The sequence below is a fragment of the Cricetulus griseus genome, chromosome 3, assembly GCF_003668045.3.
Source record: "Cricetulus griseus strain 17A/GY chromosome 3, alternate assembly CriGri-PICRH-1.0, whole genome shotgun sequence".
In the NCBI taxonomy this organism is placed as follows: domain Eukaryota; kingdom Metazoa; phylum Chordata; class Mammalia; order Rodentia; family Cricetidae; genus Cricetulus; species Cricetulus griseus.
Window position 1 is genome coordinate 280,952,333 of NC_048596.1, and position 24,477 is coordinate 280,976,809.

Below are 24,477 nucleotides of genomic sequence, written 5' to 3' on the forward strand. Positions count from 1 at the left end.
TAACTTGTGATCCAAATCAGCCCAACCTACAGTGTAATTGCGCTATAGTATGGTTTGAACGTGAACTGTTGCCCCTACACGCTCAAGTTCTGAGTTCTTGCTCCTTGGTGATAAAGGCTATTTTAGGAGGCTATGGAACCTTCAGCAGGTGTGGCCTAGAAGGCAGGATAGGTAACTAGGAGAGGCCTTTGAAGCAAGAGGTCTAAATGAATCTAATTTCCCAATCCTCAGCACAATCACTACTTGGAGCCTGATAATTCTTTATGGTTGAGGCAGTCCTACACGCTCCTTCCCCCTAATTGCTGGTACAGTTCAACTCCTTCAGGTTATGACAATGAAAACCATCTGCAGACATCGCCAGATCCCCTTGGGAGAAACCTGCACAGGGGCTCCCATTGAAATATCACTTTAACTATTTTAAAAATAAGAAATCATCTTGCACCACAGCTGCAGCCATTCCTCTTCCCTTCACTTTCTTCCTCTTTCCTTCCCTCTCCTCCTCCTCCCCCTCCCCCTCGTGTGTGTGTGTGTGTGTGTGTGTGTGTGTGTGTGTGTGTGAGTATGTGTGTGTGTCTGTGTGTGTGTGTGTGTGTCTGTGTGTGTGTGTGTGTCTGTGTGTGTGTCTCTGTGTGTGTGTGTGTGTGGGTGTGTGTGTGTGTGTGTCTGTGTGTCTGTGTGTGTCTGTGTGTGTGTCTGTGTGTGTGTGTGTGTGTGTCTGTGTGTGTGTGTGTGTGTCTGTGTGTGTGTGTCTGTGTGTGTGTGTGTGTGTGTCTGTGTGTGTGTGTGTGTGTCTGTGTGTGTGTGTCTGTGTGTGTGTGTCTGTGTGTGTGTGTGTGTGTGTGTGTGTGTGTGTCTGTGTGTGTGTGTCTGTGTGTGTCTGTGTGTGTGTGTGTGTGTGTGTCTGTGTGTGTGTGTGTGTGTGTGTGTGTCTGTGTGTGTGTGTGTGTGTCTGTGTGTGTGTGTGTGTGTGTGTGTGTGTGGGTGTGTGTGTGTGTGTGTGTGTGTGTGTGTCTGTGTGTGTGTGTGTCTGTGTGTGTGTGTGTGTCTGTGTGTCTGTGTGTGTGTGTGTGTGTGCGAACGCGCGAGCACGAGCGCACACTCGAACACACTCACGAGCATGCAAGTGGTCCAGCTACAGCCATTCCTTCGTCTGGTCAAAAAACCCACTAGGGGTCAGAAGAGCCTTTGACCACTGTGTATAGAGGGATTCATTGATGATTTGAGTTACGATGCCTCCAGATGAAGAGCTAGAACTCAGACACTCCTGTGTTTCCCCCAACTGAGCTCAGTCACTCAGCAGAGGAAATCATTTACGGTCTCCAAGCTACAGTTTCTTTCTCTTGGAAATAGGGAAAATAGTAGCTTGCCTAACTTGAATGAGGCCCTGGGTTGGATCGCCAACATTGCATAAAACTAGGTGGAATGTGTATGCCTGTAATCCCAGTAGGATCAGAAATCCCAGGTCATTGCAGTATACAAAGTGAGTTCAAGTCCAGCCTGGGATACATGAGCCTTTGCCTCCAAATAAACAGACAAAACGAGCCAGGCAGTGGTGGTGCAAGCCTTTAAGCTCAGCACTGGGAAGACAGAGGAAGGAGAGCTTGTGAGTTCAAGGCAAGCCTGATCTACAGAACAAGTGTCAGGACAGCCAGAGTTATACAGAGAAACCATGACTTGAAAAACAAAACAAAACAAAAACAAAGCAACCATAGTGATATCATGTGTTCCTATAAATTTTTAAGCTGTAAAACAACAAGAATTTACTAATGATACATTATGTGGTTCAGCGGCAAATACACTCATGACTTCAACATTTGATATTGCATTATTCAAATCCTCAGCCTGCCAACGTAGAGGTGAACTGATTTTTTTCCAGTCACTCTTTGCATTTTGGCATCCCTGACCAAAACTAATGATTACAGATTGCTGTGACTTTTCCTTCAAAATCTTGACTTGAGCCCACCCACCCCAACTTTAAAATTCGTAAGTCCCATTGAACTCAAATAAAATAATCGCGAGTAAAAACCTAGCTGGCCTGGTATTTTGAGGCCCTCTTTCTTGTGAAGTAAACACTCAGTAATCTGGAGACTTGCATTGGGAAAGTCAGGGAACAAAACAGAGGTTGCTACCTTGTACACCCTCTCCATAGCCACTGTTTACATAGCCCACCCAGAGCAGGTATGGACAGAACATAACTCCAAACGTAACAAGGTTTGCAGCTTCTACTTTTGCTTACAGAACTTCTTGCCTACTCACTCAGTTCAAGGAGGGAATAAGAATTGGTTTTTCAAAAGCCATAATCAAAAGGCACAAGCTTGGATGCAATCGTACAAATGGATGGAACCACAGAACTAAAACCTGTTCAGAACAATACACACAGAAAGACAGACCTAGAAGCCTGCATGGTACTAAGGAAAGGCACTCTGAGCAGGTCACATGCCTGAGGAATCCATGACAAAGCATAGACACTCACCTCTTTGCAAACACCCACAGCATCCTACTTCCCCCCTTTTCTCAAGTCATGTGGCACTGGTCTTGGGAATCCCAACCCTCCAAGTCCCAAGGCCCACACAGCTGGCACTATTAGACATCACACTATGTAAGTGAAGGTGTAGTGAAATCACTGAACTAGACTGCTCCATAGGTGGAAACTGTATTTGGGGAATCAATCAAACTGCCAGGAGAGAGGGAGGAGCAGAGAGGGAAGGTAACAGTGGGCAAGGGGAAAAGCCTTGCTGGTTTTATGGGGACAGGCATCGACAGGAGGAGACAGGGAGCCAGAACAGCACGCTTCCGCCTCCTAAATGCTGGGATTACAGGTGTGCGCCAACACTGACCGGCTCATCTTTCTACCTCACAGCCCATGATAAAAAAGCTAAAGTGGGTGTCTCTCCTGTGGCGCCCTGGGGTCAAACCCTGAGAGGCCCAGCCCTATCCAAAGGCACCATTTTCTAAAAGGGAAATGTTTTAACTTTCTGTTACTCTGACAAAATATCTGAGCTGAGTAATTTAAAAGAAGGAAGGAAAGAAGGCTTGGCGGCTAGTGATGTGTATCGCTGCCTGGGGGACCAGCCTCCAGCAGCACAAGGCTCAAAAGGGAATCCAGAGTTGATGTGTACTAGACATTTTTATCTGAGGGGGTTAGGGAAAAAGGCACACTATCTCTTGACGTTTTCCCTCTTTATTCTTCTGTATTCTTCTATTATATACTTCTGTTCTACAGCTTATATACCCCAACAAAGTTTTTCAAGCAATATAGGAATTACAATGTGGTTACATTATATTTTTCAAGTGAATGATCATAATGAATAGAAGTAAAAAACACCATGTCTTCTATATCCCTTACATGATTAAACATTTTACAGGTAAAAAACAGATTATCTCAAGAATCCATCCAAGTACATTCATACCCAAGCACCTTGTTATAGATTAACAGAATGTAAGCAAGCACGATATTCTTTTGCTGGAAGGCTGCATTTTGTGGTTACAAAGAAAGGACCAATCACTTTATTACTTATCTTGAAAGGCAATCTTGTAAGGAATCTTAAAGGAATCACAAATCTAAACTTTTATATATGAAAAAGAATTCAGTCTGCTCAACTTTAAACCTTTAGGGTGCATACCCACTCATCAGTAGTTTCTTATATCAGGAGATTGAGGGCAAGAAGAGGTATAAGGAATTAACCATCACCTTTGATCACCAACCATCCCTAGCAAGGAAAGTACATGAGCTAGTAACAATTGCACCGCTTTGTGTTTGTTCCCTGACCTTAACGAGTTCCTCATTCAACTATGTGCCTTTCTAAAACTTTAGGTTGTCTTCTTGGGTTTTTCACCTCAAAGCTATTTAACAAAAACATCTTAGTCTAACTTTAAGTTATTTTCAAAGCTTTGTTATAGCGCAAATTCTCTTTGGTCTTAATAATAAAAACTCGGAGTTCTGAAGAGATAAGAGGTCTGTCTTGTGGCTGTCTCCTTTACTTCCCTGACCTTTCAGCATTCACCCCACTATCACTCCAGGTTTTTATTATTAAGACCTATTAGAACTGGTGCTACACTTTGTTTCAGCTGTGATGCACTCTGAAACCGGTGAAAACATCTCCCAACATTACAGCTGAGAGAATCCGAGCCATCCTGGCTCCTGGGGGCTCAATTGTTTTACCTTAATCATTAACCCAAACTTCGATCTGCACAATTAGGTGAAACTCATAGGCCCTAGTTGTGTGACAATTCCTTGTATTTATTTTTATTCATCAAAACTAACAATATTATTATCAATCAGACAGTACAGCTTAGGAAGTAATTCACAGGTAAAAATGCCCAGTAGAACAGGATGTTTCCATGAGATAAACACACTAAATTACAGGTAGTGGGGATCTCCCCACACCCATTCACACCATGCTAAATATCAGGAAAGATGATATGTTTGCAGCAGCAAACATAAAGCCACAGCAGAAGCAAAGACATTCAGGAGTCTGTGATCTTGGGGCCTTGCCTAAATGAGATTCATCCATCAGGGAGTCGCCTGCAGATGGGCTGACACCTTAAACTTCTGACAAGGCCACCAGCAGATGTGCTTGCTGTACAAGCATGGGGGCCTGATTTGGGGTCCTGACACCCAATAAGAAGCATGTGCTTATAGAACCAGTTCTGGGGAGGCTCACTGGCCAGGAGTCTGTCCTTATCACTGAGCTCCTAGTCAGAGAAAGACCCTGTCTCAGGAGGAAGACACTATACATCAGCATCCAATTTCACATTAATACACACACCCCATACATGGTATAAAGAGAAGAAGGAAGACTAAGAGGAGGAGGACTAGGAGGAGGAAGATTATGAAAAGGAGGAGGAGTAGGAGAAGAGGAGTTAGGAACAGGAGGAGGATGAGGAGGTAGAAGACTAGAAGGAGGAAGGCTAGGAGGAGGACTAGGAAGAGGAGGAGGACTAGGAAGAGGAGGAGGACTAGGAAGAGGAGGGGGACCAAGAGTTAGAAAAAGATTAGGAGGAGGAAGAAGGGGACTTATTAGTGCCCAGTTTCAGCACCTGGTTACTTGGTTCTGTTCCTTTGGACCATATTACGTGGTGGGAGTATGTGACAGAGGCACCTGCTCACTTTAGGTATCCAGGACGTAAGGCAGGGATGGGGAAAAGCCATGATCTCAGTGTCTCCTTCAAGAACATGCTGCCAATGGTGTGAACTTCCTTCCACTAGGCTACATCACCTGAAGGTTTTACTACCACCAACAGTACCATCAATTGGGGACACCAAGCCTTCAAACACTTGAGCCTTTGAGCACATCTAAACTCCAAGTCACACCGTTAAGGCAATTCTCCCAGCTCCCCTCCTTCCCACACCATTGGCCACCAGCTTACAAGACACTGTCAACTGTGTAAGGCTCGCTTGAACTTAACACACATGCAACACCTATGCCATTCCTCCCTAAAGCTCTTTCTCATCTTTGTTATTCAAATAAATGCTTCCGACATCCCACAGATGCCCAAGACAAATTCCTAGACATTTTGTTTCACTGTCTCAATTGCCGAGCTATCAGCAATTTTTATCAGTCGTGGTGTGATCACCTCTCTTGTGCTACTGCTTTCACCTGAGCACGGGTACTGCTCTCTTTCAACTGGACATGGACACTGACTCCAGCCTGGCTCTTGCCCCCATGCCTCTCAGTCAGGGTCACAGCTAACATGGGAGGGTGCACGGGTGTGAAGGGGAGCTGCATGATGCAGACCATAGGCTGGTGCTTCTCACTCCAGGCTATGAACTGTTGTCACAGGCCAAACGACTGAAGACAGAGGTGACATTTGTTCCCCTTCTAATTTCCACCAGTAATTCTGGTGTGCATCCAGGAATGAGACTCACTATCCTAGGCTGGTGTCTTAGTTAGGGTTTCTACTGCTATGAAGAGACACCATGACCATGACCACAGCAACTTATAAAGGAAAACATTTAATTGGGGTGGCTCACTTATAGTTCAGAGGTTTGGTCCATTATCATGAGGTGGGGCACGGCAGAGTGCAGGCAGACATGGCGCTGCAGCTGAGCTGGCAAACAGGAAGTGGACTATGACACTGAGTGAAGCTTAAACAAGAGAACTCAAACCCTGTCCTACCTTCAACAAAGCCATACCTCCCAATAGTGCCACTCCCTATGAGCTTATGGGGGCCAATTGCATTCAGAATACCACAGCTGGACATGGAAACTTGATATAAGGGGTGTATACATTTTTAATCATTTTCTTTCTGCTTGAAGAGGGGCTCCTTCCCTTTGGTCTGTTGGTAGTCTCACTCTCAAAGTTTCCCCCTCACCCAATCCCCATTTGAAGATATCACTCTACTTTCTCACACACATTATTTCCCTTAGAGGGCAGCAATCCACCCGAGTACACAAGGCACCAGGAGATAGAAGGGGTACTTATAAGGGGTACCAGATGACATCTACTTACACATTCCTAGCAAAAAAAAACAAAAAACAAAAAACCTATCAGAAACACACCTGATGGAGTCTGTGCCAGCATAATAGTATTCTCCCTGGATGTGTGTGTACCTGGTTAGGGTGCTGTTTTCTGTGCTCTCCTCATGGCTTATGACACTAAACATCTGGTCAAGTGCTTTTGCTCATTGTGCTCACATGTGTAGTTCTCATTTTTTTTTTTTGTGAGATGTCTGTTTACTGATTTTTCTAGATAGACTGTTTTTCTTTAACACTGAGTCTTAAGTTCCCTTAGCACTAAGTTCTTCGTCAGACTTGTGTCTGAGTATCCTTCCTCCTCTGCCTCCTTGCTCCTCATGAGGGCCCCATGAACCTTCTTTTTACATATTTTGTCTGTGATACCAAGTCTAAGAACTCTTGATCATTTTCTATGTTCTTCCCAAGAGCTAAGCTACACCCTGACTTGGTTTAAGATTATGCCTTGTGATACCCTTTCAGGTCCCAGCAGTGAGGAGATCACACTGTGGTTTTTTTTGTTTGTTTGTTTGTTTTTTGTTTTGTTTTTTTTAATGGAGCAGGTGGCCCACTAGTGGTATCTGATGTACAGCACACCCCTCTCCATGGGTCTGAGACCTGTGTTGTTCTTATTTTCATTCACATCTCCTAAGCAAGAAGGCCCAAGATATTACACAAGAAATGCATTATTAAAATTGTTTTCCTCTTACTTTTTTCTGCATATTATAAAGGCAAAATACTTTTCACCCTTGAGAAGACAGGACGAAAGGCTGGGGAGACAGCTCAATTGGTAAGTGCTTTTCACACAGACATGAGTGAGAACCAGAGTTTGGATCCCAAGGACCCAAGGAAAATGTCGTGTGTGGTAGCTTATATTTTTTATCCCCAGCATTACGGAAGATCCCTGGGACTAACTGGCTAGCCAGTCTAGCTGGGAGAGTTCCAGGTTCTGTAAGAGACGGTCTCAACTATGATGGATAGTGATAGAGGAAGACTGTCAACATCTCCCATGGCCTCTACATACCCATGCAACAGGTGCTCCCCCAAACACACACACACACACTAAACCTTTTGATCACTAAATACCCTGGTGTTCTTTTAGACTCAGACAAACTGTGTCCTGTAGAACCAAACTACTAAGATGACTGAATGGTGAGCTGTAGCCCATCAGGACCCTAATAAGAAAACAAATTCATATAGCAAATCTCCTTTCCTAAGTGTGGTTAACTCTTTCCTTCTGTAGTTCCTTCAAGGCAAAATTCTTTTTCAGCAAAGAAAGAGACAGATTCTGTATTAACTGCATGGGGAAGAGAGAAAAAGACAGCATTTTTGCCACCGTATAATAAGGCCTGCAATAGCCTTTAACTAGTATACAATGAAAACTGTTGACTTAATGCCTAATGGTTTAAATTTGTTCCTTTCTGAGTAAGAAACAAACACCAGACACTAACACCAGCCAAGACCAGGAAAGCCCACCTAGACGGCAGTAGATTCATATTTAAGTGATACATAAAAGCAGTCTAAAAGTTTCCACGTCTAAAAAGATTTCCAGAAACCAAGTTCCTTGATGTGCTCAAAACCTTTGCCTGGTGATACTGTGTGCCGTCCACAGTCAGGGTATGTACCTACACCTTGCTTACTTAAAGGAGTATTTGCATGTATGCTTACACAGTGAAGAAGGAGGTGGAGGAAAACCGAAAACTTCAGTGAGGCATTGGGTGGACTCAGCCAGCAGCCTAATGAGCGAGTCACCATGCAAACAGCTTACAGTGTCAATTGCAGAGAATCAGGAAACTTGTTCTGCATCTACACATTGACTCCAGGGTGCCGCTTATTTCCAGGGCAGCTGGAAAAATAACAGGACAGCAGTAAGAACAGGCTTTCCAGGCCCTGGAGTCAGGACACCAGGCCAGCCCTGACATTAGTTAGCACCACTTATCTTGCTCTAAATTCTTAGAAAGACCCTGCAATAAAGAGAGGGGACTACATCAGATCTTATGTCACATTTTCTAACTATAGAACTTTATCTCATGGAGCAGCAAGGCCCTTTTCAAGTCATAAGCAATGGCAGTCTAAAATTTATATTTGTTAAAGCAGGGTGAATTCAAACTATAAGTTTTTTAATTAAAAAAAAGGCAAAAGCAATAGTTACTTTTCCAGATTTGTTTTTCTTCTTCATATAAAAAAAAATACAAATAAACAGAAAAATTTTAGGATAGCATTTGGAGCATTGGTTTGGGAGACTGAGGCAAAAATGTTCCAAGTTTAAGGACAGCCTGGACTGCCCAAGGAGAGAGGGAAAGTACATGGTTCCACTGACAGGCGCTGTGATGGCTTCATGTCAGAGTTACGTGTGACAGGAACAGGCAGCCAGACTGGCAGGCTACAGACTAACTTAGGTCATCTGAGGTGCCAGAGGCTCCTTACAACTCTCGCCTCTTAAAGACTCCTCCCAACTTAGCCGCACCAAGGACCAAGCTGCCAACAAGGGAGCCCCTGAGGTACTTAAAAACCACATCCCACCTTACAGCAGCATGGCAGAACACAGGAAAGATGGCAAGCCACAGTGCTTGTCAACAGCTATATAAAATGCAGATGGGCCAGAGCCACGGAACCAAGTGCTGCTAAAAACAGCAGGGCAGCGACTACAAAGTCCATGGTCTCCATTAAATTTACAGGACACTGACAGCTCTGCTGGACAGTCTTCCTTTATAAAAACACATGCACATGTAAAGGGTACGGATAACAACTGGCAGCACCCCCACACACTCTGTGGGCTATCTCCCTCTACGTTTTACAAACTCACTTGCTGACAGAAGTTGATCTGATTGCCACGGTAGCAGGTAGAGCTAAATAAGAGCAATGGTTGTTACTTCTTTTAGTTTCAGGTCACCAAAGACCTCTGTGTCTGCAATGCATGTTAGGCAGTGGTGAATATAAAGAAGCCCTCAGCCACAGTAAAAAGCACAGGGTGAGTACTCTCACCTGGAGCAGGTGTGAACTATAAACATCACCAGAGACAGGATGGCACCGCTGACCACAAATAATGTGTTCTTTACAGACTCTGGTCAGGAACAGAAAGTGATTACCAGAACAGGAGTCTAAACTCACATAAAACATCCAGTGCTTCGATTTCTAGAAAAGCCTACCTCCTCCCTAGCTGTGCCTCCCTATGGCCAGGGCCCTTCTTATGAATGGAGCTCTGGCTGGGTAGAGCTCTGGATCTCTGCAGGAGGACATGGTCAAGCTAACTAGACCCTGGCAGGTGGGAAGTAGTCTCAGAGTGTCTGTGAGTGCTATCTTTCCCAGGGCCTCAGGCAGAACATTCCAGGACGGCACACAAGGAGCCTAACTTGAGGCTCTAAAGGTCTTTCAGAGATACATTTTCAAGAGTGTTGACCCTGGTGTCTTAAGGCAAATCTGAGACCCATGAGCAAGCACAGGAAGGGGACACTAAACACTTCCTCATCAGAACATGCTGACTGGTAACCTGAAGGTGCAAAGTGCTGAACCCTTGCTTTGGGCATGATTAACAAGCTGCACCTGGGAGGACCCAGCGTAGCTCAAAGCACCTTCAGGAAAGTTGCTTGGAGCAAAGCTCAACCAATGGCAACAGAACAGAGACTCCAGGAGGGTTATTTTCAATGGAAATCACCAAAGCACTTGAGGTTTGTTCCTGGTCAAGAATAAAACTCTCCCCGAATCTATCTAATGGGACTAGGTTTTGTATGGGAAGTGATTCATTCCAAAACATATATATGATCATTGTTTCTCTTTCTGCTGGTTCTGACAATGTTGTTATAATTACAGAGAATGCATCCATCTTTATCAGTTTATAGAAGTACAGTTTGCAGTGATTTTACTAGGGATTATACTTAATGATACACAAGCTTTCAAGACACTCTGTTTTTATACCTTCCCTTTACCTTACTCAATTATGTATAATAATGGTATGGTGAATCCCAGGCCAGCCTGCCTCAAAAAACCAACAACAAAATAAAACAGATTACTCAAGAACAAAGTAGGCAGCAATGATGACAGTTTTAAACAAGGAAGAAACAGCCTTCCAGATGCTTCAGACAAGCATTAGAGGGAACAAGAGATCAGTTTAAGGTTTTTGATTTGTTTTGTTTTTTTAAAAAAAAATAAGTAAATGTGTTAAATTCAATTTGCTGAGACTAAAGAGTTGCCAACTCCTAATGACCACAAGGTCAACTGAACTTTGTGCTGAGAAATTTTATTTTAAAGCAGAAGCAAAAACATTTCAGAAGGTTGAGCCTGGTAAAAACAAACATCTAAAGGAGAAAGCCCAAGAAAAAGAAGTGGGGAGTTGTCAGGGTTAAGCAACCACAAAGAAGGCCTGAAAAGTCCATGAGCAGTGGTCACTTGTGCTTGTGTCTCACAGGCCCTCTCCAGGAACTGGGCCTGGTGAGCTGTCTGCAGGTCTACAGCCATGACCACCCACAGGACGATGATGAAAGAGCACTGTGCTCCAGTGTCTGCCAGCACGGTCTGCGCCATGCTGTAGTCATTAAATTTTCAGTCCTTTATAATCTGTTGCATGTGTTGTGGCAAGTTCCCTACACAGTCTAACCAAAAAAAAAAAAAAAAAAAAAAAAAAAGAAGAACAGGAATAGCAAGTTATTTTTGATATGCACAAATCTCAAAAACTGGATACTTTTAATATTACATTTTTACTTTCACAAAATATGGTTTAATTTAACATACATCTACTGCTATAACGAAAACAGGTGGGTCACTGTGAAGTTCCTTTTGGTCCCTGTAAGAAGATACACAACCCGAGTTAACCAACCCAACCCCTTAACAAACAGCTAAGATGAAGGTTAAATGTGTATGAAGAGAACATTTGCCCTTCTGTGACCAGGGATGGAGCACACTGGAGAGACATCAAAGGGCAAAGCAGCTAGGAAATCCTACGTACCTGGTTCACCTTCTAACTTGCCTTCTATGAGAAGTTTGCCTCCCATTCTGTCTAATTTCCTTTACCACACAGCAATATCGCTTTAAAAGATACTTTTCAAGCCCCTCAGCCCAGGTAATGGAATGTAGCAGTCACCCAGAACGTCGGGACAGGTACTGATGGAGGACATGTACCTGGCTCTGCTCACCATGAGCAGATCTTCTCTGGAGGACCAACAATACCATGGCAGGGGCAGGTATTGTTTTAATGACAATTCCAACTCAGACCCAAACAGGTAAGAAAGTCCCAATCCTCCATCAACACCAGGCTACAAGAAAACCTGTGTTGAGAGGGGCATATGAGGGAGCTGACAAGACAGCTGACCAGTGTCTTTTTAAATAAATTCCCTTTTAAGTAATAAAACATGTAAACTTTTTAAAAAAGATTTATTTGCTTATTATGTATACAGTGTTCTACCTGCATGTATACCTACAGGCCAGAAGAGGGCACCAGATCTCATGACAGATGGTTGTGAGCCACCATGTGGTTGTTGGGAATTGAACTCAGAACCTTTGGAAGAGCAGAAGGTGCTCTTAACTGCTGAGCCATCTCTCCAGCCCCCACATGTAAGCTTTTAAAAGAGCTTTTTTAAAAGCATAAAATAAAAACAAATAAAACTCCGAAAGCTACACAGAGAAACCCTGTCTCGAAAAACCAAAACCAAAACCAAAAAAAAAAACAAACAAACAAAAACAAAACTGTATCTATCTCTGTGACTGTGCTAGCAGAGCCTTCTGTCTTGGGTAGATGAGCCTCCTGTCAAAGACTATATGCTGAGGTTAAGCAAGGAATGAGAGCCCTTCTCTTCCAAATATACCTCAAAGGCCACGAACACCCTCACGCCACAAGACCCAGACTCAGAAACAACTCGGAATTGTGTTGGCCTCCAAAAGACCTGCTACTCTCTGACTCTGCCCTTGCTGTGACTGTCACAGTGTCACCAGCAGAGCCAAAGGTCTCAAGCCCCACATGAAGTGTACTCTCTGCCTGGGAACTGCCCTGTGATATGCACAACACACACTGGTATGTACACCAAACCCTAAACATCAGACTTCAACTGACTTACCAGCTTTTAGACATCTTATCCAGGTACTGGACTCAGCGTGAATTTTAACACATAACATCTGCAACACTTTTAGGAATGTATGTGCATGTACATTTATTTGTTTAATTTATTTATGTATATATAAACATGTATCTGTGTATTATACACACACATAGTGTATATACACATAGACACACACACAAACAACTTGTTTGTTTGTATGAATGTGTGTGCACATGACTGCCAAGCACACATGTGGCAATCAGAGGTTAGCTCAGGAGCTGGTGCTATCCTTCCACCAGGTATAATATCCAGTCTACTTGGCACAAGGAGCTTCAAGTTACAGGTGCAATCTCTATCTGCAAATCTTTGTAACACGGACTATGTTCTGAATATCCAGGAGGATTCAACAGGCAAAAAGTCCTTAAAGGTGGAAGAGGAAAGTGGTAGCAGCAGCCTGAGCATTTGACGGCTCTAAGACAAAGAACAGGGCAGCAAGCCAAGGCATTCAGGTGGCCTCTAGTGGCTGGGAAGGGGAGGTGGACCCTAGACAGAACACAGCTTCTGGACAGAACACAGTTTTGCTGACTATAGATTTTACCTCACTTTAGACTCTTTCAGAACTTCAAGTTCAAAAAAAGGCTGTTGTGTTATTTAGACCACTAAGTCTGTGGTTATTTGCTGCAAGAGGGAACCCTTCACATGGGTATGCTGTTATTTCCCACTGTGCTAGGAAGAGCAGTCATGGTCTTTTACCTCTCATCGTTGAATTACTGAAATATGGACAAAGGAATTAAACAACAGCAAACCTACCAAAACTTAGCTAACTACCACTTCCACCAACACAACCCAGAACTGGATTATGACAGATCTCAGGACACTCATAAAGGAGTCCACAGCTCTGCCAAGCACCATCAGTCAAAAATCCAAACCCAAAGCAGCAAGCAGCACATGACACTGTCATGCAACCAATCATCTGTCAGAACACAAGGAGTTGGTGTGTTCCACCCATCATTCACATGTTTAAAAAAGGCATCTAAACACAGACCTACATACTTCACAAAAAGTAACTCTAAATGAGTACCAGACCAAAAAAAAAAAAAAAAAAAAAAAAAAAAACTATTAAACACTTACATGAGAACCTAAGGGAAAACTCTCAGCTCTGGCTTAATAATGACTTTTAGATACTAATCATTAAAGAACTGACATAATAAATGTCATTAAAGCTAAATTTCTCTGCTCTGTCAAGGGCATAATAAGTAAATGAGAATAGCCCCAAACTAGAAAATATTTACAGAAGAGATAATTTACGCAGTTTACCAGAGTATACACTGGACTCTTGAATTCAACAATAAAAACAACCCAGGGGGCTGGAGAGAGAGTTCAAAGTATACAGTGCCTGTCAAGAGTCCAGATCCTCAAAGCACACGTGTATGCCTGGTGTATGTGGTAAACCACAGGACCACAGAGGAAGCTGATTAGCTAAACTAGACACATGAGCAAATTCTGGGTTCAACAAAGAGACACCAAGTCAACAAACAGGGCAGAGTGATCAAGGAAGACTCCAAACATTGACATGGGGCTTTTACTCAGGTGTACACAAGTGCACATTCACCTGCACATACATGCCTACAAACATACACAACTGAAAGAACGTAAACAGCTTGCTAAAAATAAACAAAATACTTCAATGAACTTCACAGAGGAAAATAAACACAATGTTAGAAGGTGAAAGGTACTCCCCATCATGCATAATCAGGGAAATGCAGATCAAACAGAGGGTTGTGGTTGGGTGCCAGCTGGAAAGGCCTTCCTTAGAATACTGAAGGCACGGGCATGGGCACTTGATTGTTACTGGGGAGAATGTGAAGGTAGAATGGGGCCTTTGAGACAGACAGTGGAAAGTTCCTTACACAACTAAACACATCCTTACTATAAGATCTAGCTGTCACATTCCTTGATACTGCCCCAAAGGATTCGTGAACATAGGGCACCCACGTAGACATCTACATACAGATACTTATGGTTATTTTATCTTTAACTGTCAAAATTGGAAGCAACCACAATAATCTTTAGTAGGAAAGCATATAAACTATATATCCAAGCAGTAAGATAATAAGCAGAACTAGCCAAGGAGAGAGGAGACACAGAGACACTTGGATGCACACTAAGGGAAATAACCACATCTAAGAAGGTGACTAAGTGATTCTAATTCTTGGCCTGGGAGTGGAGGGAAGGATGAGTAGACAGCTCAAGGAATTTGTCAGGCATGTATGATACATACATATGTCTTACTTAGACTTCCCAGTGCTGTGACAAATACCATGACCAAAAAGAAAGTTGGGGAGCAAGGGTTTATTTGGCTTACACTTCCAAATCACAGTCCATCATTGGAGGAAGTCACAACAGGAACTCAAGCAGGGCAGGAACCTGGAGGCAGGAGCTGGTGCAGAAGCCATGGAGGGCAGCTTGCTTACTGGCTTGGTTCCCCTGGCTTGCTCAGCCTGCTTTCTTATAGAACCCAGGACCACCAGCCCAGGGATGGTACCATGGGCTGGGCCCTCCCTCATTGATCACTAAATGAGAAAATGCCATACAGATGGATCTCACAGACTCATTTCTTCCACTGAGACTCCTTCCTCTCTGATGACTCTAGTTTGTGTCAAGTTGACACCAAAACCAGCCAGTACATGTCAGCCATTTTTCAGCCTATAGAACAGCCACTGTGAACCTCTTTGTAAACCACGACATCTGGGTAATGACATAATAATGCTGGCTCATCAACTGTAACTGACATGCCACTCTGCTGAGCACGTCTGACTCTAGCAGAGGCTCTGTAAAGGTAGGACAGAGGAACACAGAAAACCTTTGTATCTTCTACTCACTTTTTCTGCAAACCTAAAACAGAGCTAAAAACTGAAGCCTGATTTTATAATCTGAACATGAATTACAACACTACAAAATTAACCCAGTCTGCCTGTTGGGAATACCCCTATTTCTGTAAATAGAACCTCAATTTAATACCTAGGAACTACCCTTTTCCTTGTCCGGCCCCAACCTGGCCCCAACTAGTCACTGTTTCCAAACAAATCTCTAACCCATCTGCTCCCCTACATCAATCACCTCTTAAACAGTGGCTCTGATTCAAGTACTCAAAGCCCCAGGACACATGTCCCAACGTACTTAGAGCTACGCTGTTTGCAAAGCAAAACCTGGAAATGAGAAACGTGTTGCACGAGAAGATGATACAGCACCTAGTCTAGGTCTCAGAGCTGATGGACAGACAGCAAGTTAGACAAGTGGCAGCAAATGTACCATCATAGCCACAGGGATTTTAAATTTACTTATTTGATTTTTTTCTATGTATTTGTTTTGTTTTGCTTTTCAAGACTGTCCTGGAACTCACTACGTAGACCAAGCTATACTTGAACAGATCCACCAGCTTCTGTCTCCCAAGTTCTGGGATTAAAGGCATGTGTCACTACACCTGCATTGTTTATTTGATTTCTTAATGAAGCAGATTTGGACTTCATTGAAGGATGCTTTTAACATACACTTTAAGCACTGAGGTTAAGAGAAAAAGGCACTTAGGAAGCAGGGACGTTGCTTCTCCAAGAGTTGTCCTTCACTGTCCTTACAACAATCAAATATATAGGATTGTGGTGAATTCTAAAGTTATGATCTTCAAATGGCAGCCTATATAGAATCTTTAAAAGATTTAAAAAATAGATTACATGTTGTTTATTATAAATCAATTTGTATTAAAACTATCTTTTAAAAAGCCAGACAACATAGGCAAATGCAAGCACACACATTACATTTACACATGAAACATTAAAAACTGCTACTCTGTAAATTAGCATATGACAAACAACTTTTAAAACAAGACAACAATGAAGAAAAAACTTAGCTTAAACAGAAAATGCAGTAGCGAGGGAGGCACAGAACATATTACTCATGACATCTTCCTAGCATTGAAAGCAGGCTGACATTGTTATTTTACAAACTGAAAAACAAACTTTAATCCAAAAAAAAAAAAAAAAAAAAGCAGGGAATGTTCCCATTAAAATGGCTTAATTTCTTTTGGACCCTAACCTGTACTATCAATCCTACCAGTATCACACAACAATGGCACAGTGAAGACACTCCCACCATGTGCAGAGTCACCTGTAAGCACACAAACGCCCACGGTACAGTTCTAATCACTTAATCTTTCTAGCTGCCCTTAGCATGAAGAGAAATTATTTTCTACTAAAGATGGAAGATCACAATTTTGAAAAGTATGTAACTTGAAAAAGGTAACATAGCAGACTAAGATTTGAATGAAGCCAGCTGTGGCGGCCCATACCTTTAATCCAGCATTTGTGAGGCAGAGGCAGGCAGGTCTCTGAATTTGAGGGCAGCCTGGTCTACAAAGTCAATTCCAGGACAGCCAAGGCCACAAAGAGAAACCCTGTATTAGAGGTGTGGAGAGTTTGGACCAAGGCATTTTGAATGGTTGAGTATCTCTGCAAGGCATCCCCAAGCCCTGAAGCCCTGTCTTCAGAGGATAGACTCTACAGATCTGGTCTAGGTAGCCAACATTCCTTTTAGGTAAAAATCTTCACAAATGCCAACTATGACACCATATTTCAGATAGTTCATACATGCTGTAAGATTCTTTGATCTGCTTACTGGGAGGACAGGTTTACAGCACGGCTTCATTACCTGAAGATGTTTTTACTGAGGCCAAGTAGCTCATTAATATTTCTACACTAACCTCTAAAACCAACTTGGAAACATCTCCAACTCTTACTAATTTGTTGAAAAGGTTTCAAGTTTTTTTTTTCCCAAACCTAGCAAAGTGGGGGTGTCAGAACCCGAGCAGCAGGTAGTACCAGGGGATGACCTCTCGGTCCTATGGCTGAATGGATTTCTGCCTGGAAGGACCCTAAGAACCAGAGAGCAAGGGAGAGTCGTGCAAACAGAGCATAGAATCTCACTAAGTTACACAGATCAAAACTTCAGTTTGCTAAAAGTCAAACAACTGGAATTTTGAGGACACAGGCAGCTGGATAGAATAAAAAGTTTCAGAGACAGATATATCTTCAAGTGATAATCTGTGCCTGAGCAGGGTGACCACTCTCCCGGGGCAGATAATGATGGCTTGGAAGGAATTGTGTTATGGTACAGAGCTCACACATAACTTCACCTTCAGGAAACAGGTAGGCCAGGAGAAAGAAATGTATGCTAGCAGAAGGGAAAAATTTTCTTCAGAGAAAGTCAACACAGGTCTGGAAAGGATGAACCCAATCTGTAGAGGGCACAGAGGTTCTTGTGCCCACAGACAAGCAACAGAGAAACCAGGAATGTCAAACAAACAGGATTGTCTCTTATGAGAGAGAGACATCTGACCTATTTTCTACCCAGAAGGCTGGGAGTGAAGACTATCAGTAGCCTGGTAACCCTTGAGCTACCTGTATGACAAAGACCACACGGGGCCCTCCCCTAGACCCTTATCATGAACTGGTTTTCCTCAGTCAATCTTCAGGACCTACCTTTACGGAAGACGGCACATGTAGTCAATCTGTCAAACCCATCTTTAAAGAAGAGGTCACATGTACTTCACAAAGAATTTCAATGCAGTTGTGTCCTAAGCTTTATTGTGTACAGCGGACTGAGTTAATTATCACCAGGAAAAGTTGTGCTGTGCTTAAATATGCCTAAAATACACTACCTGGTATCAGACTCTCAAAGTTTGAACCAATACCAGTTACTGACTTGTGTTGAACTGAACTGTTTTCAGTTCAACTTGGTGGTTGCAGAGACCTACAGACACACACACACACACACACACACACACACACACACACACACACACACACACACACACACCAATCTACAAAATGTAAATGCGTGCCAAGATTATACCACCAATCCTCTAAAAGAAAACAGCACTGTCGGATCCTTCCTGGATAACAATCACAACAGCTTGACACTGGTAACGAGCAGCACATATGTCTAGCAATAAAGTAGGGTCCACAAGCAAAAAGAACAAGAAATGGCATCAAAGACCCTAAACATGTATTACTGAGTACTTAAAGACAAACAAGATCATCACCACAAAAAACACAGATGAGAAAGAACCAGAACTTCCAGAGATACAGTACCTAAAACAAAAAGCTGAAGTTGATTAGAGTTTGGAAGAAATGTTAATGGGGTGTTTAGTCAAAGCTGTGACCCTGGCAGTCCTGACAGGCAGGGCCTTGACCACATATTTCAAGATGCCAAATAAACACACCATAGTGAGTCACACAGAAAGACTGATTCTTGGTGGCCACATTGACACCCCAGTCTCTGGAAAGTCTGATCTGCGATGCCTCTCTGTATGCTATGAATATGTTTTATTACCACTAGTTCATAAAGAAGCTGATATAGCCAAAAGTCAGGCAGGATAGAGCCAGGTGGGAAATCCAAATGGAAGAAAGAAGATGGAGTTGAAGAGATGTCAGCAGCCACTAGGGAAACAAGATGTGAGGTAATGAGCCATGAGCTTCGTGATAAAATATAGAATAAAGGAAATGGGTTGGCTTAAGTTATAAGAGCTGATTAATAATAAGTCTGCACTAATAGGCCAGACAGTTTGTAATTATTATTACGCCTTACAGTGGTTATCTGGGAACTGGCAGGCAGGAGAGAAACCTCCAGTTACACAAGTCTATCTTCTAGGTCCCGACCTATGGTTTATGTTTAATTAGATGCAAAACTAAGCAGTCCTGGTCAAGGTGTGGTCCTGCCCACCACTGCCCACTACAGTCCAGGCTCCAGGTGCAAGGTGTTCTGACATGTAGGCAGAATGTGAACCTCCATGTCTGGCTTACCTTAGGCACTTCCAAGTCATCACTAAGACAAGGAAAAAGAAGATCACTAACAAGGATTTGTTCTGAACACAGAATTGGCAAAGCAGCAGTACCTGAAGTATAAAAAGCACTCCTGTGTCTTGTTAAGCTGATGTTTTCAAATGGATTAAACCTTGAAAACACACTTACAAAAAAACAGAAGATTATGAAGAGAGGGTTCAATGTCAAACTATCAGGAAAACTCATATTAAAAGGTCAAGCAGGAAGCCAAATGAGCATAAGAATGACTAACATACAGACAGACTGGTAACAGTAGGTACTGGGTAACAGACAACACAGTTCTCTTATATTACTGGTGAGACTGCAAACTATTCAGCGGGTACTTGTATATGCTACTGCACAGCACAGCAATTTTAGTCCTCAAAGTTTATCAAAGATTAAATAGATTATATGACTACACAGAAATTTCAAAAGATTCATAGCAACTTATGCATAAAACTAGAATCAAGAAATTCAAGTAACTATCAACAAATCAATGGAAAAAGAAAATTGACTTATCAGTTCATTTATAAAACTCCAACATTGTCGGTATTAAACAGAACCAGATCTGGTAGGAGCAACAATCAAACAAAGACATAGTACGACAATCTCTGTTGCGATGTGCAAGCCAGTAACAGTAACCAAACTCACAATGCCTTGCTATGGGGAGGAGGGGTGGGGTTAGTAAGCTTCCTCCGGAAAGATAAATGCAGTCTGGAAGCCACTGAACTTCAAAAGAGACGCAGCACCTGTGCGGCCCCATGCAATACAAACACTAGTACTCTTCAACAATGGCTCCTCCCACTGTTAATCCTCAAATTCTCCAGAAAAAAAAATAGTTCTACCACTTTGGCTAAATTAAAGCAAGCTTTTATTAAAGTGTTAAATACTGGCCAAGATGGAATTTGGTCAGAGCCATCACCTGGAAACTTTCCCAAGGCATGTGTTGTTAGGTTTATATGGACAAAACCATAGGCCACCAGAACTTTCCCATGAGGCTTTGTTGTTATTTTCCAAGAACTACAATTCCCAGAATCCCAGGATGTTACTTAGTCCTCGGGCATGTGGGGCTTACAGGTTAGTTTCATGTTTAACACCACCACAGTCTTTAGTTTTTCAACCTGCTTTTCAGGGTATTCATAAATGTACCAAGGAACTTGACCTGGGCAATTCAGACTAAAATTTAGTGAACCTATTCTTGGCAAAATATATCTGTAATATGTAAACATAAAAACTCCCTTCACTTCAGCTGAGGGCACAATGCGGGGTTGGAGTGGGGGGATAAGGGGAGGACTGGGGGCAAGAAAGAGTCAATATTCTGTGAGCTAAGCTAAATCAAATTCTATTTAAATGAAAGTTAACACAACCATAAAACAAACTGAAAACATACAACAGGCCATCCCAAGCACATCACTACAGCCCAAAATTCCCATTCCTACTGGGCAGTGAGTGTGTGATGAGGCCTGATGGAGCAGCAGCAACATAAAGGAGAAAGAAAAAATCCAACACAATTTGGAGCTACAGAAACAGAATTCCATTCAAATGAATGAAAATTAAACAAACCACTGACCCCAAGTCACTTTTAGTATACGAAGGTTTATTTAACCTTAGATCTGAACCTTTGAATTCAACAAGTCACACCAAATACTATGTATAAGACATCTCGTCATACTATTGTATCAGAACAGTAGACCCAAAGAGGGTCATGTTAGGTGAAGAAGGGTGGAATATGGGTAGAAGGACACAAATCATAAAAGATCAAGTCAATTTTTTTCTCTTTCTACCTCACTCTCACTCTCACCTCTTCTCTGTCAACCAGCTTGCCCTCCTGTGAGTAGTATGTTCATCTATCCTCCATGTGCCTTGCCAATCCCAAACACCTGCAACTCACTGTGTTGGATAAAATCTAATACACCCGCCCATCATCTAGATTTTGATCAGGACTCCTAATGTCTCCCTTTAGTCACAGGTGCTGCCTTCCCTTTTCCATAACAACTTTCTCCCACTATTAGTTTCCCAAGCTGACACCCACCCTGTGATTTCTGCTGGAATACTCTAGAGTTCCCCACTGCCTTTAATAAGTAAAGATGGCCTGTCATCACCCACCAGGTGGTGTTCACTTGTCTTTCCATATTCACGGTCAGCAAGGAACGAGCAGCAGCAGCAGGCACCTGCAAGCACCGGCAGCTCCCTGGATGTTTGCTCTCTCCCACCAGGCTTTGCACATTCTCTTTATGTTGACAAGTCTGGCCACTCCCTCTACTTACAGCCATCCTCACAACACATCCGTTTGCCACCTTCCGAAAGAAATGTCTCCAGCCCTCCAAGTCTAAGCAAGTATCCCCCCTGGGACACCAACACCTACAACAGCACTCTACTGAAAACCCATGCCTTGGGTCCCCAATAGAAGAAATTTGTGTCTGAATTCCTGCATTAGTCTTAAGCACCTCTCAGTACTCACCCAGGCATTGAACAATGAAAAGACCACAAAAGAAAATATGAGGCTAAAATTTGTTAAAAGGCTAATAAAGTCATATGCTAAATGTACAAAGCTAATTCGGTCATCCTAGAAACACTTTATTAGATGGGTTACTTTAGGACTTAGAGCTAGCCAATACAAACGTGTACACAATGCTGGGCAGCGGTGGCGCACACCTTTAATCCCAGCACTTGGGAGACAGAGGCAGGTGGATCTCTGAGTTCAATCCTGGTCTACAGAGTGAGTCCCAGGACAGGCAGGGCTACACAGAGAAACCCTGATTCCAAAACAAAACAAAACAAAAATCTTGCACACTAAGTAATTGTTCTTAAAATTCTATAAAACCTAACAATTAAAAAATTAAAGACTATGCATTATTCTACTAAAGACTGGGTACTGTTCTATTTCTATAGCTTTCTCCCTCTTTCCCCATTTATCACTTCCTTTCTTCAGCACCTTACATGAATTTTCTTCAAACTAAATTCTGTACTCATTTCTTTCCTTTGTCCAATCCTTTTAACTCCTTGTCTACTTTCTCTTCTTCCAATCTAACAACAACAACAACAAAAAACAACCAGCACAATATCATATCTATCATCTGTTACTGATTTTTGTCTAAAATAAAGGACACATAAAAAGCAGTGATGGTGATGGTATCATTAGCCAGCCACCAAACCCTATGTGCCAATCTGCCGGAGCAAGTTCATAGCCCTAAATGGCCATTTTGGGAGCCACATTCACCATGAGTCAGGTGGCATTATATCAGCAGGTCCATAGTAACCATAGAAAGGAGCCAAAGTAACCAGTTAGATCAGGCTCTCCAACTTGTGTCTGTCATTCCAAAGGAAACAGACACAGGAAAAAACAGGAAGCCGTCACCTCTCTGCACAGCTGCCATGATTAATTAATGACTCTGAAAGCATGAGCAGCAGTGGCCAAGGCATCAACTCTAGGACACAAGAACAGGGCTGGCTCCATAGGTACTTTTAAACTCATACTTACTACAGAAGAGACTCTGAGAAGCAGAGCCATTCTTGAAAAACTAATGTAAGGATTTAAACTAAGCTGGCAGGGAGAATAGTGCTTCCAGCAACAGCTGGAAGAAAAACCCAGTATATTCTTTTAATCATTAAAAGTCTTTTTCAAAGCTACTCAGCATGAAGTGGTGTTAGGGGTGGGAGGTTCAGTCGGAGCAGTACTGGGGGAATTTATAACCAAGGAAGTTGAAATCTCCTGAATAAGTAACAATCAGCAAACACCTAACAGTGAAAGGCAACACTGTAGAGCAGTGATTCCCAAACTCAGTAACACTGCAGAACAGTGGTTCCCAACCTCAACAACACTGCAGAGCAGCTGTTCCTAACCTCAACAACACTGCAGAGCAGCTGCTCCTAACCTCAACACTGCAGAGCAGCTGTTCCTAACCTCAACAACACTGCAGAGCAGCTGTTCCTAACCTCAACACTGCAGAGTAGTGGTTCCTAAACTCAACAACACTGCAGAGCAGCTGTTCCTAACCTCAACACTGCAAAGTAGTGGTTCCTAAACTCAACAACACTGCAGAGCAGCTGTTCCTAACCTCAACACTGCAGAGTAGTGGTTCCTAAACTCAACAACACTGCAGAGCAGCTGCTCCTAACCTCAACACTGCAGAGTAGTGGTTCCTAAACTCAACAACACTGCAGAGCAGCTGCTCCTAACCTCAACACTGCAGAGCAGCTGTTCCTAACCTCAACACTGCAGAGTAGTGGTTCCTAAACTCAACAACACTGCAGAGCAGCTGCTCCTAACCTCAACACTGCAGAGTAGTGGTTCCTAAACTCAACAACACTGTAGGGCAGCGGTTCCTAACCTCAACCCTATAGGGCAAGTGGTTCCCAGCCTCAACACTATAGAGCAGCAATTCCCAGCCTCAACACTGTAGAGCTGTGGTTCTTAATCTTCCAAATGCAGCAGTCCCTCATGTTTTGGTGACACCCAACCCACAAAATTATTTTGTTGATATTTCATAACTAATATAAGTATCTGATATGCGACCCCCAAAGAGGTGGCAACACACATGTTGAGAACTGCTGCCTTAAAACATCACAAATTTGAGCCAATAAAGGGGAAAGTAGCAGGGTATAGGGGGCTTTAAATAATCAACTTAAGTCAAAGCAAAGCAAATGAAGCTTTACTCTCTTACCCGGATCCAGGAGTTAAGTTCTGATTCTCCAGGGGTCCGTGGTTCTTTGTTCATCAGACAACATAAGCACCATATTAGATATTTTTGGCTTTCATCTACAGAAAACAAAACTAAAATGAGTATATTTTATCAAATAGGAAAAACCCTTAAGAACATGCTTAGGAAAACCTCAAAGTACCAAGCTCGGCATTGGCTTTTCTTCTTGTGGGTTCAGCTCACTGTCCAGCTCTTGTGTGGTCAACTCTTTCTGAAAGAGCAGCAGTTTTTAAAGCCAAATAAGAACGATGGAAAGAGCTGAAAGTGCTGGGCTTTTCAAGATGTTTCTAATTTCACATTTCAAACATCAGTAATTTCAATCTTTTTAAAGCAAAATAACTACTATCTGTTTCTGTCTCTGGTGGCCAAATCTGTTCCAGGTAGAAACTTATAGCACAACTAGTAAACAAAAATTAAAG

At 42.7% G+C, this 24,477-nt stretch overlaps 1 protein-coding gene across 2 annotated transcripts in view; it reads right to left on the reverse strand.

Moving 5' to 3' along the window:
• Positions 1-24,477, reverse strand: part of Fancc (FA complementation group C) — a 129,535-nt gene that overhangs the window by 61,734 nt on the left and 43,324 nt on the right. For both annotated transcript variants that reach the window (XR_004769440.1, XM_027409661.2), the window contains exon 4: positions 24,023-24,117. Coding sequence is in view for 1 of the 2 variants with exons in the window: in XM_027409661.2 (XP_027265462.1) it covers positions 24,023-24,117 (95 nt within the window). In the remaining variant the exon portion in view is untranslated. The remainder of the gene's footprint in view (positions 1-24,022; positions 24,118-24,477) is intronic.